At 36.7% G+C, this 15,413-nt stretch overlaps 1 protein-coding gene across 5 annotated transcripts in view; it reads right to left on the bottom strand.

Annotated features, from left to right (window-relative positions):
* Positions 1 to 2,320: 2,320 nt before the first annotated feature.
* The window catches only part of ZNF385B (zinc finger protein 385B), a 295,165-nt gene continuing 282,072 nt past the window's right edge, over positions 2,321 to 15,413 (bottom strand). For 4 of the 5 annotated variants that reach the window (XM_063096993.1, XM_063097018.1, XM_063097009.1 and 1 more), the window contains exons 6-9: positions 6,895 to 7,140; positions 5,850 to 6,028; positions 5,174 to 5,275; positions 2,321 to 3,771 (exon numbers count right to left, since the gene is read on the bottom strand). In XM_063096993.1, the coding sequence (XP_062953063.1) occupies positions 3,553 to 3,771; positions 5,174 to 5,275; positions 5,850 to 6,028; positions 6,895 to 7,140 (746 nt within the window). In that variant the 3' untranslated portion in view covers positions 2,321 to 3,552. The remainder of the gene's footprint in view (positions 3,772 to 5,173; positions 5,276 to 5,849; positions 6,029 to 6,894; positions 7,141 to 15,413) is intronic. The other variant, XM_063097001.1, reaches the window with a different exon arrangement.

Here is a 15,413-nt window from a genome sequence, read left to right on the forward strand (position 1 = left end):
AGCTACATTTCCTCCTGTCCTGTTCCTATCCAATGTCAATATATCATTGACTTTTACTTAATGCAAGTTCCTTTTGCTGCCTATTTGCAAGAGTATTTCCCAATGTACTTTTAAAAAACTCATGATTTAGTTTTTAATGCTCGAGAGGTCACTTTTCTCCTGAAGCATCATGGTACTTGAGATGAAGAGGAATGCTCCTGAGAAAAGGGTTGCCAGATTGAGCAAATAAAAATACAGGATGTCCATTAAGTTTGAATGTCAGATAAATAACAGATGATCTTTTGGTATAAGTACTTCCCAAATATTGTGTGCTTATTTATGAGACATAGTTATGCTATGTGCAATATCATACTAAAAACTAAAAATAAATATTACACTAAATAATTATTCATTGCTTCTCTGAAATTCAAATTTTACTTGGTATTTTATATTTTATCTAACAACCCTACCTAAGACCAGTTTTCAGATTCTGCAAAGACCAAAGCTGAACTATGTTGGAAGAAGCAGAATTTTTTTTAACTTCCACAATAAGTGGAGTAAAGGGCCACTCTTTTCCCATTAGAGATGGCACAAGAAGGGGTATTAGTTTGAATATGTGTATCCCTCAGGGTTGACCCACTCTGCCTCCTCAGAATGAGGGTGGATGATAAGATATATCTGTTCAATAGTGTTTTATAAATCACTGCTTGAAGCTACTTATGGCTTCTTTTGGAGACATGCATTTTAATTGCTATTCTTTTGTACTTCCTCCCTGAGGTGATTTTTAAAATATTCTTTATAAATTTAATCAGTAAATTCTTCGGTCTATTTAAATATCGACATTTAAAATTTTTTGAGGATTGCAGGAAGCTTTTATGAGATATAGGGTAATGCAAGTTAAATCAAAGTGCCATTGAAGTCCTTAAAAATAAAAATTTCTTCAGAGCATTAAACCAAACCACAATTCCTTCCAAGCACAATGTCTATAAATCATGTCTGAAGGTCCAACCAAGGTTAAGTGTAACTAATATTGGTTAGAGTGCAAATGAGTCATATTTAAAAAAACTCAAATTCTGATCATCAAACTGGAATTTTACTAGATATAAACATAACCTGATTATAAATCTAAAGTAGTATGTTCAACAATTTTCAAAGAGTTGGTTGATAAAGGAAGTCTGTCACTGTGCATCACAGCTACACTGCCATCTACTGACCTTAATTTTTTAGAAATGAAAATTTAAGTCCTATACTTACCCCAGTTCTTATTTTTAAAACCTAACATGGTGGGGAGATAGGGGATCTATAATGATTTTGTTACCACTCTCCTTAAAATTCTGTAACAGTGTGGTAGATTAAAGATGGTGGAGAACCCTTTGCTCTTCTTCACATTGAGAAGTGAATTCTACTTTTCTTCTCCTTGAATCTGAATTGGCCTAACTGATTTGCTTGATCAACAGAACGCAGCATCAAGTGACATGCTCGGGGCTGACTTCCACCCAGGCCTCTTAAAATGCTCTCTGCTGCTATGTAACTGACTGAGAAGACCATGACGATGCTGGGGAGGCAACATACAGGCCCCCCGGTAAACTGTTCCAGCAGAACTCAACCTTTTAGCCATTTCCACCCAGGCAGACACGTGAGTGGAGCCATCCTGAACCCTCCAGCCCCATCCAGCCCACCTGCTAGCTGAATACTACCAAGGGAACTCTACTGATGCCATGGGCAACGTAAGAACAGCCTAGGCCAACCCAGCTGGAGTTCCTGGCCCATGAAATCCTGATAAAATAAAATGTTTGTTATTTTAAGCTACTGTGTTTTGGAGTAGTTTGTTAAGCAGCAATAGATCACCAGAGTAAACAGTGATGTATTAATCTTTCCACGTTAAAGGTAATAAATGAGGTGGAGGAAAAGAAGGGTGGGCTGATTGGAAAAGGTGAAGGGGGAGGCATGGAGTAAAATTCTCTAGAAAGAGACCATAAATGCTGTGAACACCAATAAGAGATGAACTAGGGATTTAGAGGACTTAAAGCGAGTTTAAAAAAATCAGAGCCACACATTTTTAGCAGGCCGCTACTGTGCTTTTGGGCAACTTCTTAGCAATTCAGAGAGAAAAACAGCAGTAAAGTTTCACCTCATGCAGATGCTGTGAACAGTAATGAATAAACATGACAAATAAACATGCTGCAAATAAGAGCTAAAAATGCTAAATATGTAAGAAGCAATCTTCACACCTACTAAAAATCTTTCATAAGATGATTTCAAATTGGAGGTGTCTCAGGAGAAAATAACATTGAAAATACAACCGGGTTTTTACTTTTCATACTTTTATTGAAAAGGTACATTTAAAAAAATACACAGACATTTTACCATTTACAGATTGCAGATATAGATACTCTAAAAGAGTTCACTCTATTTTGTTGTTTTATGATACCTCTTGCCCCTGATATCACAAACATTCCAGTCTTGTTGATATCAGCTTAGAAAGGGGGGCCTGGGAGCATGACCTGCAACATATTCAGTGAACAGAAAGATGAATTGCTCAATTATAAATTTTTTATCTTCTGTACATTATTGCATTAGGGAGCCACAAAATTATGTAGCATCATTACAAATGAAAACAGGTTAAAAATGAAGATAATTACGTAGAAATACATGGATTCATTGTCTTCTTGCAGAATGCACAGGAAGTGCAAAAATGTGCAATTTAGGAAGCTCTTTTTCTGTGTGTATACATTTGCTTAGCAACTCAAACCAGTGAGGAAGCTACAAAATAAGTTAAACACAAAGAGCAAACAGGTAGTAATTATAGCTGTTATATGGCTTTCTATTTCATTTAAATTTCTCTAAATTAAAGTGTGAAATAAGGAAAATACATTACTTTATCTTTTGTTCTCTTAAAGAGAAAATTCAAAGCTACTTTGCTTCCTAACATTAACACAGCAACTAAAAATGTTGAATTCAGACAAGAAGTACAGGTCTAGTACTACACAGGATACAACAGTACTTGGGTCTAAAACAGTACACAATCCCTGTCAACAATAGTACACCAAGAAGAAAACGCTGTGATCCGGTGGTAAGATGGTGTCCACAAGCGAGCACTTGAGTTCATCTGTTTTTGTGCCACACTAGAATATGCCCAGGTGGATTCCAGAGTTATTTACAGACATCTGAGGAAGAGCCTAGTTTTCAAGTCTGTCAGGAAAACATTCCATATCGTTTCTAAGCCAGATAGATCGCACCCATGGAAAAATAGAGAATGACTTTTTTTTTTTTTTTTTGACCATTACATTTTCAAGAAACCAAATATCTCAGATACACGAATTGAATGGGTGGGGTGGGAGCGGGGTAGGGAGATATAGCCAGTGCTGCGCAGATTCCTAAATAAGAGGAGCGGTCCCTAAAAGCACTCCTGGGTCTAGTGACCTGTGTGTGCTCGGAGCTGGGGCTTGGGTGGTCTGCTGCATCTCGTGGCTGGGTGGGGGCCCTGCCACGCACAATGCCTAAGTTACTGAACCCTTTTGGCTTTCGTCTCAACCCGCCTACTGGCCTCCACCGACCTGGGGCTGGCAGACGTCAGTATGGAGCGAAGAGGATGGAGGCGGGAGCGGCGCGGAGGGGCCCGTGGCCCGGCCTCAGCAGGGCGGGAGGGATGGCGGCCGCCTGGAAGAGCGAGGCGGACGGCCGGGCCGGCAGGGACAGCGCGGACGACACGGCTGCCGCAGCGGCCAGCGGCGACGACAGGAAGGCCGGCGCCAAAGGCTTCATCAGATCTTTCTGGAATGCTAGTTTTGCCTAACGGAGGAGAAAACCAGCCATGAACGGGGGTGGGGATAGTGTTTGTGAAATAAGAGCACCGCAGATGTATTTTCATAAGTAAAACACCAACATTAAAATGAAGTCTGAAATTTTAAAAATCTTTACTCTCAAACTTCAAGAAATGATTATTTTCACAAAGCTGGTGGCAATGGCTCTTGGCATAGCTTTACTTTGATTTGTTTCCATTTCGGCTCTTTTTTTGTAGTCTTTGCTCCTGATGGCAGGGCATAGGGAAGCCTCTCCATAGATACTAAAGTTATTTTATGACGCTGCTGCTCAGTAGGAAAACACAAACATTCCCAGAAGGTTCCTGCTTAGGCAATGGAGCTCAATTCAAAACCCACACTTGTCCTAAGCCGCCATGCTGCCTTGCTGACTAGAGACTTTCCTTTTTTTTTTTTTTGGAGAACGTGCATGACCCTTCTTGTCACTTTTCTTAGGCTGCCCTGAGTTTAGGGAACTAAGGTTCAGGTCAAGAAACCAATGGCAGTTTACAGCTCTCTCACTGGCTACTTAATGGGCATTCCTTGGAAAAACCACAGGTAAATCAAATTTCTCTTGTTGGGAATGATAGTAAGTATGCTAGAAACTTTCTCCATTTAAAGAAATCCCAGGGTGAAATGCTCCTGTGACGTAAGAAATCAATCCTTAATTTCTCTCTTTTGCCATCAGGAGGACCTTTGCAAACTGGATTTGCTTAATTGCAGGTAACACCTGCTTGCAGCCTCAGCTGGAGGCTTTGGAGAAGTTGGAAGGTAATCTCGGCAATGCCTTCAGCTGGCCAATCTCAGCTTCATCCTCACACTGAACTCCACACTGGGCCATTTCCCAGAGAGACTGTGAAATCCATCCATCTGGGTATTTATGTGACACCAATGGAGCCCCTAGGTATTTTTACAAAGAAACTGAAAGCAGCACATAAGTGAGAGCAGGTAAAACAGGCTGGTTATCAAAATGCCTGCAGGAAAGAGAGAGCAATACAAACACTTTACTTTCTCACCCCCTCCCCACCCCAAATGGTTGGCTTTGATGGCTTTTTGTTGTATGAAAACAATCCCTCTTCCCAGGGTCAACACATTCCAGGATTCCTCAGACATCACTTATCCTTGTTCCTGAGCCTTTACTTTTCTTTACATGCTAAAGAAAGTAATTTTTTGAAAAGGTCTTGGTGAAAAGGAAGGTATTAGCTTGTAAAGAGGTGCAGTTTCTCTTTTCTAAGGAACGTGTTTCTTCAAGGTGTCCTATAGTGGGAACTAAGCAGTTTATTCTAAGCTTCTATTTATGAGGGTTATGTAGATCCAAAACCTTTCATGACTATTAATTCCCAGGCCCCCCTTACCCACAGATGCTGCCCAGCACAGCGGGTGAGTAAACTTACCGCTAAAATACTTGGGCTCCGCTGGAGTTTGTTGTAAGGGCTGTATTTCGGCTTCAGTGGTTTCCCTGCAACTCGATCTTTATGTCTTCGGCTAGAAATGTGCTGAAAAAAATTTGATGCATTAGCTGAATCTAAATGTGAGTTTTATTCTACGTAAGTTATATTTCCTAGACAGAAGTAGTTGTTTTCTCCATTCCCAACTCAAGGTCCATAGTTCCAAGATGGTTTGGGTAAAAGCATTGTGATCTCTAAATTAAGACGCTCCCCCCGCAGCTGTAACGCCTCTCTCCCTCTCCTGTTCTCTACAGCCCTCATCAGATTTTGCCTGGTGTTACCACAGTTACTGATAAGTTTGTCTCCCTAACCAAATTTAGAGTCCTTGGAAGACATACTTACCATCTCACTTATCTTACCAGGAGCTCTTGCTTGACTGTGAGCTCCAGGTGACCACTGTGCTCATCCCTGTATCTCAAACACCTTGCCTAGCACCTAACATATGGTAATAGGTGGTGATCAAATATTTGGTACTGACTTTTTTCTTGCATGGAGCACCTGTATGTTTTATACTGCATGCCTTCTGTAAGGGTTGGTAAATTTAGCTGTAAACCCAGTGAGGAGATGCACAGTCAAATGGCGACCCCCCCCAAACAGTGTATATTAATTCAGGATACATTACCTGTTTGAGTTGAATTTCGGAATTAACATGAACATCACAGATTTCACAATGAAACGTTTTGTTCTGTAGTCCTGACCCCTTACTGCCATTCTGCATCTTTAATCTTGATCCAGGTCTAGGATAAGACTTAATAGGACCAGCCCCATTACGAGCCTCGACCATGGTCTTGTGTTTAGATCCTAAGACAGAAAAAGACATACATATATTAAATATCTTTTTAAGATCTGTGTGAAGCTTTGTTTTCTTATCCTTGAGAAGTTTATCTTCAGGCTGCATTTCCCAGTGCTTTTTCAAAGATCATTTTAATGCTGATTATAAATTTAACACATTTTCATTGTAAAAATGGGAAAGCATAAGAGTTATATACTTTCTTTATTATATATAAAGAAAATATGGAAAATATAAATATAAGAAAATAAGGATTACCCATATTTTTACCACTCAGAAGTATCTGCTGTTATCATTTTTGTGTCTTTATTTTCAGGGCTTTTTTTTTTTTTTTTTTTTTTTTTGCATGCTAAAAAATTATATTTTCAACATTGGGATTATACTAATTAAATATTCTGAAAATTTCACATATCAAATCATGTTCATATTTTCTTATCATTGCATTTTAATGGCCGAGTAATACATTCTGTCATATGGGATTACTATAATTTATTTGATTATCTCCCAACTAGTGGACTTACAGGTTGTTTCAATTTTTTTTTTCTTGTAAGTGTATTGCAGGGGGCACTGTGCATCAATACTTGTCTTCATCTCTGTCACTTCATCAAAATAAGTTTTGGAAAGTATTAGATGTTTTTAAGGAATAAATTAAAAGATAAATTTAAAAAGTAGAACAAACGTTATCTCCAACCTACTTTTGCCTTGCTGTTTCCCAGGCCATTATGAACATCCTTTTCTAAAATCACTCCTTTGAATGAAAAAAGTAGAAAAGACATTGAACAAATCTAATGTTTGAATAATAAAAGATATTGTATTCTGATGGGAAAAGTTGGGTTTTGTTATAAATATTATTTAGATTCAAAAGGTAGCTGCCAACCTGTGTTGTGTGCTTCTAGCTGTGACAGGGAGTTCACAGCCACTTTGCATAGTGAACAATAAAGTAATTTTTTGGCTTTTTCTTCTTCTGATTCAGCAACAGTACCAGGAGCTCCATTTGTGCTCTTGGAGGGAGAACTGGCTGCTCCAGGTGGCAGGGGTGTTGTGCCAGATTTGAGGAGAAATGAACCACCTTCAGAGCTTGATGGCTGGCTGGAACTATTGGCTTTTAACTTCTCTTTATCTTCTAAGAGAGACACAGAGAGATGTTATTAAAGTCTCACATACCATATAAATATAGATAAATCATTATAAAGAAATTAAAAACAGAAATTTGATTTGTATAAGTAGTTTTTACTCCAGCACAATTTTAGTTCATAGAGCATGATTTAAACAGAACTACGTGCCATTGGTTTCCATATTCCATCACCCCAGGACCACAACTTATCAAGAATAACTTTATTTTCCCATTTGGAGCAGCATTTAGTTTTGGTCTGATATCCTTGGGTTGTAAATTATGTTCCAGGGAAGGCTTCAATATATTACAAAACCAGCAACCCTCCTGCTATTGATTGAATGGCTCCCTAAAACTCATTGAAGCTTGATCCCCATTGTAACAGTCTTAAGAGGGTAGGAAATCAGACTATGGCAGTATTGAAAGGTGGGGAATTTAAGAGGTGATTGGATCATGACAACTGTGCTCTCATGAATGGATTAATCTATTTGTGGAGTAACAGGTGAATGGTTTTGTTGGTTATCATAGGAGTGGCACTCTTGCAGAGCAAGTAAGCATGTTAAAGAGCTTTCTTGCCATTCTCGCCATGTGAAGGCCCTCACTAAATGTGCCCCCTGGATCGTGGACTTCCCAGTCTCTAAAACTGTAAGAAATTTTATTTCTTTATAAGTTACCCAATTTCAGGTATTCTGTGATAAGCAATAGGAAACGGACTAATACACCTCCAATACAATTACATGATATAATGGTAACATGAAAGAAGTTATTAGGCCATGTTAGTTTCAGTTGACTACTCATATTTTAATTATAACATGGATATAAAATTAAAATTCAATTTTTACTCCAAGTTAAAATTTTAACTTTGGGTTATGGGGTAAAGGGGAAAAAAGAAACATGATTAATTTTGGTTATGATTAGTTATGTTTTTGCCGCTTTTTTTTCTTATTGGTTATGAATATTCACGAGATAAAAAATTTGTGGTAATGGGCATGCTGCCAGTACGGATCTGGCCTTCACATCTTGGGCACGAGGGGTGACAGTCAGCTGCTCTTTTAATGGCAATGCAATTTATTTAAAATACAAGAGCCGAGGATTCTGTTCATTGTGCTTATTAATTACTGCCAGTCTAAATCAAAAGTTTTAAATAATGAACATTAACCATAAACACAATATGAAGATTAGCCAAATCATATAAAGACATCTTGGCATTTTGATCATGTAGCTACTAAATGCTAATAATCCTCAAGGCCCATGTGAAGGTTATGAGGGGTCAGAATGATTTTAACAGAATCCAACTCATTGAAGTTCATTTGCTATTCAAGACAGGCTCTGTTCAGCAACTCCTCTGAGAAAGAAACTTGAGCTTTGTAGGTAACAGCAAAATCCATCACACTAATTCTAGTAGAGCTGATACTCTCAGAAAATGTCTATAGATATGATGATTAACTCTCACTGAGGAAGAAAGGGAATTAAAACTGTAAGAATATTTGTTAATTGCTTTAGCTAATTCAGAACTATACACCATTGACCTGAATGACCAATAGGTAAGGAGTGACAAGGGAACAGCAATGTGTGTGTTTCTGTGTATATGATACAAGGTTCTGCATACAGGGAAACCAAAGCTTGCAGGGCCCATCGAAAATGGTGGGAGATCACATTTCTGCTAAAATTTAAAGAAAGGCCTCATTGATTTGGGGATAAGCAGTTGATTTCCATCCCTTTCCCTGAGACGGATCCATCCAGGTCAAGACTAGACAAACTGGGATTCCAGATCTGGATGTTGCTTAGAATAAATGAATGCTGAGATCCTTTCTTATCCTTGGGTTCTACATCTATACTCTCTTTCAGCAAGTGTATTAAAACTTCAGGATGACATGAAGTATGATGGAAAAGGTCTTAGACTTTATTAAACTGAACTCAATAGTATGAGAGAAGGAAATAAAATCATTCTTCTTAATTGGTAATAGTAAATAAGATTAGAGGTTATTTTAGGCCTGGAACTCTCTTATGTATAAAGACCCCTCAGATTAAATTTGAAATTTTATAAAACTCATAAAGCAGCAAAATAATTCAGTCATCTTAGTATTTGCCCCTTTGGAACTACTCAGTTTCTTGTGATGGAAACAAGTTATTGCTCACCAAAATCTTTCCTTGCTTCAAGCATTTCATAAGATTTCTTATAAATTTGACCAAAATAAGTCTGACCTCTTTCAGTCACTCACTCATTCTCTCTCATATTATTTTAATGTCCCTTATATTAATGTCCCTCATATACCTTAAATTTATATAGAACTTTACAAAGTACTATCACTTACATTATCTTATTAGCTCTCACACAAACTTGTGAAATAATTAAGACTGAAAATAATTCTTATAAAATTCCTGTCTTAAAGATGAAGAAACCAAAACTCATCAGAAGTAAACGTTCTACAATTAGTAGATTCAGTTTAGTTTTAAAGCATATTTGCCTTAAATGAAAATATCTATTAAGAAGGTGTATAAGATTATATATTTTCTCTATATCCCTATTTCTTTAAGAAAAATTAAATAGATTTTCTTTTTATATCTTCTTTTCAAAAGAGGTAATTCATTCATTAACAAATGCATATTAACAATATATTAATTGCTGACAAAGTACTAGATGCTGAAGAGAACAGTACTTAAAGCAGATATAGACTCTAAGAAAGTTACAGTTTAGCAGAGGAATTAGCAGAAGAATCCACTAATTTATGATGGAAACTGGTAAGAGGCATGACAGCATAGAGCAGAAAACGATCACTTCTGCTTGGGAAGCAAGAGACATTTTTCATTAAGGAAGTGGCATTTGAAAGGTTTTGAAGCTCAGATTTAGATAAACATAGAAGAGGGATGAAAAGGAGTGAGAAGTGAATAGTTAGAAGCAGAAACATGAAGAGATGCTTAGGTGTGAGAAATCTCAGGGTGTTCTTCGTAAATACATACCTGGTAGTTGAGTGTAGAGCTGACAACAGGTATAGTGGGAGATATTATTATAAAGGTCATTTGGGCCAGAAGGCAGAGAATATCTTAAAACTATTAAACTATATACTAATGGCAGACATCTCCCTTTTAAAATATATTAAGAGGTATGGTGTGTTCAACATTTACGTGATCTAAAATTTAGATAAATTATATTTTATTTTTTGTCCCCAGGTAGGCCAAAGTCTTAATCTTTGAGAATATTAGGGAAAATTTTTGACTTTAGAAATGTGTAAATGGTTTCACCATATTCAAGGAATTCTGTTATTGGAATTGATATCGTTTAGTCAATAAAACAGATCCTAAAATCAGGAAAGTCACTGATGCATTTATACATTTAAATTGTGGCATTCTTTCTGGATGTGTAAACTTATAAACTTCAAAGCTTAATTTGATTATTTCTCATCTCGATCGCTTGATATTTTTATCAAAATCCATTATATTATTTCTTTTCTTACCAGCATTTTTAAAGCTCCTTATTTTGTGTATTTAAAAGTTTAATTAATGTACTGTTTACTTCTGTTTCTTTTAATAAAGATGCATGTCATTTGGAACGTCTACTTAATATGAATTCCAATTTCAAGTATTCCCTCACCTAATGTTAATTAGCAGGTCTTCTGACTGTCTTAATTATTTCCTGATTACTCAAACACCTTCTTGAGGGTTTTATCATATAGTACTTTGAGGCAAAATTTGCTTAGCTACATCAGAATTGACCTGTGTAACAAATATCCATAATTTATGCGTCACAGTGAATTTATTCCTTCAAAGTTGCCTCCTTGGGAGGTTCCACATTGACTCATTTCTTTTCCAAAGTTCAAAAAATTTGAAAAGCCTTCTTTTTGAGACTGCTTTCATATTCAGTTGATAAACCGTGTAAAGAAAATCCGTCATTAATCTTTGTCACCCTATTTTTTTACTCCGAAAACTTTACTCAAATTAATCCACCTTATTCATCAAACTTAGTACTATATTACTCAAACATAGCCTCAGAGGACTAACAGTGCTAACAAAAAGATAAAAAGAACATGCCAGAAGTTCTGAAAGCAGTTTTACAGCAGACAAGTAAAGCCAGAAGTGCATGTAAGAATTTCATTCACTGCCATTTCATTCCCTAGTCAGACCATTGCAGATTGTACTGATCTGTCCCTCAGACCAAGTGAAATAGGGAAAAGGAAGACTGGAGAGAGATGGAGCTGGACCAGGGAAGGGTCAGAAGTGGAAGAATCTGTAATCTCAGTTTGGCATGTCAAGGGTGAATAAGTTTTCTTTGGGTCATTAGGACACCTTGGAAGGTGGCCAGGCTCGAACCATGGTGTTAGTGTCCAGCACAAGAACGCTGATCACCAGGACCCTGGCAGCAAGAGACTGAGGGGTAGACAGACCTTCAGTGTCCAGGAGATGAGGAAGGATTGGAAGAGGTCAGGGAACCAACCTCATGAAAACTTCACACGTGGTCCCTGAAAGAGAGAGGGAGGGGGAAGGGGAGAGGGAGGGAGGGGGGGGAGAGAGAGAGAGAGAGAGAGAGAGAGAGAGAGAGAGAGAGAGAGAGAGAGAGAGAGAGAGAGAGAGAGAGAGAGAGCACGTACGAGACTGAGAGCAAGAGCAAGTGTCTGGACACCTGCCATGCAGAGGGCATCCATGATTGTCATTAACTACAAAAACATTTGCCCTTTTTTCTCTAATTCCTCCTTCTATCCTTAACAATGGAAAAGCCAAGAATCAGAAAGCATGAAACAGAGAAGAGCAGACTATGTCCCTTTCCATGGTTCAGCCTGAACCAAAAGGAAGAGTGATAAGAGCCTCAGGTTTCAAACAGGAGCAGATCTTCTGATAACTGACAATGTGTCAGGAATGAGAAAAGGAGATTCAACGCAGTGCATCATGTTCGTACCTCACTGAATTCATACATTCAATAAAACAGTTATATAAACAGCATTGTATACACACATCTCTGTAAACTTGTCTGATAATTTTCTTAGGACATAAACTTTGAAGAGGATTTACTGGGACAAAAAAGCATGTACATTTATGAGCTTTTGATGTACATTGCCAAATTGTCCTCCAGAATGATTACACAAATTAACACTCTTAGGAGCTTTGCAAGATTGCTGGCTTCCCTGTACACTTCCCAACCTAACCATTCACTGTCTTCACCAACCAGACAGATAAAATATGTTATCTCATTGTTAATTTGATTTGCATTTCTTTTATGACTAACACAGATGAATAATTTATTCATAAGGTTAATGAGAATTTGTGTTGCAAACTAATTTTAAGAATTCTTATCAATTCTCAAAAGGAACAGAAATCTTGAATTACACGCAGTTTTCAGACTTAGAAAATTGTATGCTAAATAAGAAGTAAGCTTTACAATAATAATAAACTTCCTTTTATACATAACTAGGAATGTTAAGTTGGTTGGACCATGGTTCTTAGAGCTGAAATAAGAGTCACAATCATTACTTAGGGAAATTTGCTTTATGAGGAGCAGAAATATAGGCTCAATGGCTGATCCAGGCAACGTATCTTACGGTAATGGTAAAAGTAACAATAATAATCACAAATTAATAGCTAACACTAACTGAGCACTCTGTATAGACCAGGCATTATGTTAACTTAGCTCATTTATTTTTCACACACTCTAATGAGGTAGAAACTCTTACTATCTATACTTTTTAATTTCTTTATTTATTTTTATTGAGGTATAACATATACTACAAAGTACATACATTTTAATAAATTTTTACATAGGTATACATTCATATAAAACAATACATGTTAAGATATAGAATGTTTCCACCACCCAGAAGGCTCCCTTGAACACCTAATCAGTTGATAACTCCCCCAAAGTAGCCATCATTCTTACCTCTACCAACTTAGATCAGTTTTACCTATTTTTGAACTTTATATAAATGGAATCACACAATGTGTATTCTTTTGTGTCTGGCTTCTTCCACCCAACATTATGTCTGTAAGATTCATCCATGCTATTGTATATAGAAGGTTTTTTTTGTTTTTTTTTTTTTCCATTGCTGGGTGGTATTCCAATGTATGACTATGCCACAATCTATTTTTCTATTTTGCTACTGATAAACATTTGGAATGTTTTCAGTTTTTGGCTATTTTGAATAATGCTACTATGAACATTCTTATACATGTTTTTCAGTAGAAATAAATACTCATTTATGTTAAGTATATATACATTGTAAAATTGCTAGGCCACAAAATATCCATATGTCTAGCTTTAGTAGATTCTAAAAAAAGTTTTCCAAAATGGATGTACCAATTTTCCTATTAGCAATGTATGAGAATTCTAATTCTTCCATGTCTTCTCTGACAACACATGGTATCAGTGTTGTCAGCCCTTTTGATTTTAACCATTCTGGTGATTTTAATTTGTATTTCTCTTGTGACTAATGATATTGAGCACCTTTGCATATTTTTATTGGATAATTATATATTTTCTTTTGTGAAGTGTTTGTTCAAATTTTTTGCCCATTTAAAAAAAACTGGGTTGTCAGCTTTCTTATTATTAAGTTATAAGAATTCTTTATATATAGTCTGAACAGGAGTCTTTTGTCAGGTATATACATCACAAATCATCTCCCAAAGGTTGTGGCATGCTTTTCACTCTCTAAATGTTGTCTTACGATAACCCAATTGTTTAAAAAGAAAAAAGAACCAAAGCTTAAATAGGTTAAGTAACTTGTTCATAGTCATTCAATTAACAAATGATAGAGCATGAATTCCTGAACCCTGAATAAGGATTCTCATTGCACTTCCGTTTTGAGAAATATTAGACTAAGAATCCTCTGTCTTAGGAACACCTGCTTGAATGTTTGACATTGTAGAATTAACAGTGATGTGACATCTTTGTATATCTAAGTGACACGATGCCATAGAAAGCATAGTACATTATGAGCAAAACTTGCTGAGAACCAGATAAATAAGTCTGCTTTAATACTGTTTCTTTAAAGGCTGTGTAGAAGACCGGAATATGCCACTCATAAATATGCCTCTTTGGCATAAGGATTATTTTGAGAAACAGCAGGCACCGGAGAAGCTCTGAAAACAGAGTAGGCTTCTCTTACTCTTACTTTTTTAAGGGAAGTTTCTCTCTGTAAAGGAAATGTCCATTTGTAAGGGTGCCTCCTCTATAACAGGATGAGAAAGATGATTCTAAATCTCTGGAGACGATCATCAATGAAGAGGCATTTAAATAAATTTAATAAAAAATTAAAGAACAAACTAAAAAAAACGGAGAAGATGTAAATCTGTATAACAAACCTTACCTTTGTTTACTGTGCTTTTCCTGGTCACTCCCTCATAACTGTCCCCAACATTCTTTTTTATTTGTTCCAGCTGAAGATGGTATTTAAGCCTGAATTCAAAGCCACCTCTTGAGAGATTTACTCTTTCCTCTGTGTGAGGTATACATGCAAATAAACTTGTTTGTTTTTCTCTCGTTAATCTGTCTCTTAGGGACCAGTCCCAATTTAGAACTCAAAAGGAGAGAGAGAAAACTATTCTTTCCTCCCCTGTAGTCTCAACTTTGTATATAACTTAGGAAAGCAAATGACAACAGTATTAGAAAAAGGTATTCAAGCAAAAATTTTCTCTGAGTTTTCACTTCTTGGTTCAAATGTCCCAGCAGGATTAATGGACACCTAAAAGAAGGTCTCTGATTTCCTAAATGAAATAAAAATTTCCTTGCATTTTTGTTTTAGATAATACACGTTTTGATTTATCAAGTTGTATGAGTTAAAACCACTCAGAAGTATCATTTTCTGCCTCTGAGGAATGGAAAGATTTAAAAATTAGAGTCAGAGGGGGAAGATAAGAGGCTTCTGTGCATTCTGCTTGGTGAGGTTTAAAGTGGTGTAACCATTCTGAAACAACATAGAAAGCAAATCTAGCTCTAGGAATCTATCATAAGTAAATAATCATCCATCCACCCAAGAAATATTTATTGAGCACCTTTTATGTGCTATACTATATACTAGGAACTAAAGCTAGAGGTAAAAAGACCAAGTCTTTGAGTCAATAGAATTAATCATCTAGTGGGGGAAACAGAAAATAAGTGTATATGTGTGTGCGTGTATGTGTGTTTGTGCGTGTGTGTGTGTGTGTGTTATTTATAAATGTCTCATAGTGGTGAATGTGCTAAGAAAAATAAAGCTAGGTATGGTAAAAGGATCAGCTCAGGCCTGTCTGAAGAGGTAATATTTGACAGACACCGGAATGAAGTAATAGGAATTCTGAGAGGAAAAGCATTCCAGGAAGAA

This window comes from Cynocephalus volans, chromosome 1 (assembly GCF_027409185.1).
Source record: "Cynocephalus volans isolate mCynVol1 chromosome 1, mCynVol1.pri, whole genome shotgun sequence".
In the NCBI taxonomy this organism is placed as follows: Eukaryota; Metazoa; Chordata; class Mammalia; order Dermoptera; family Cynocephalidae; genus Cynocephalus; species Cynocephalus volans.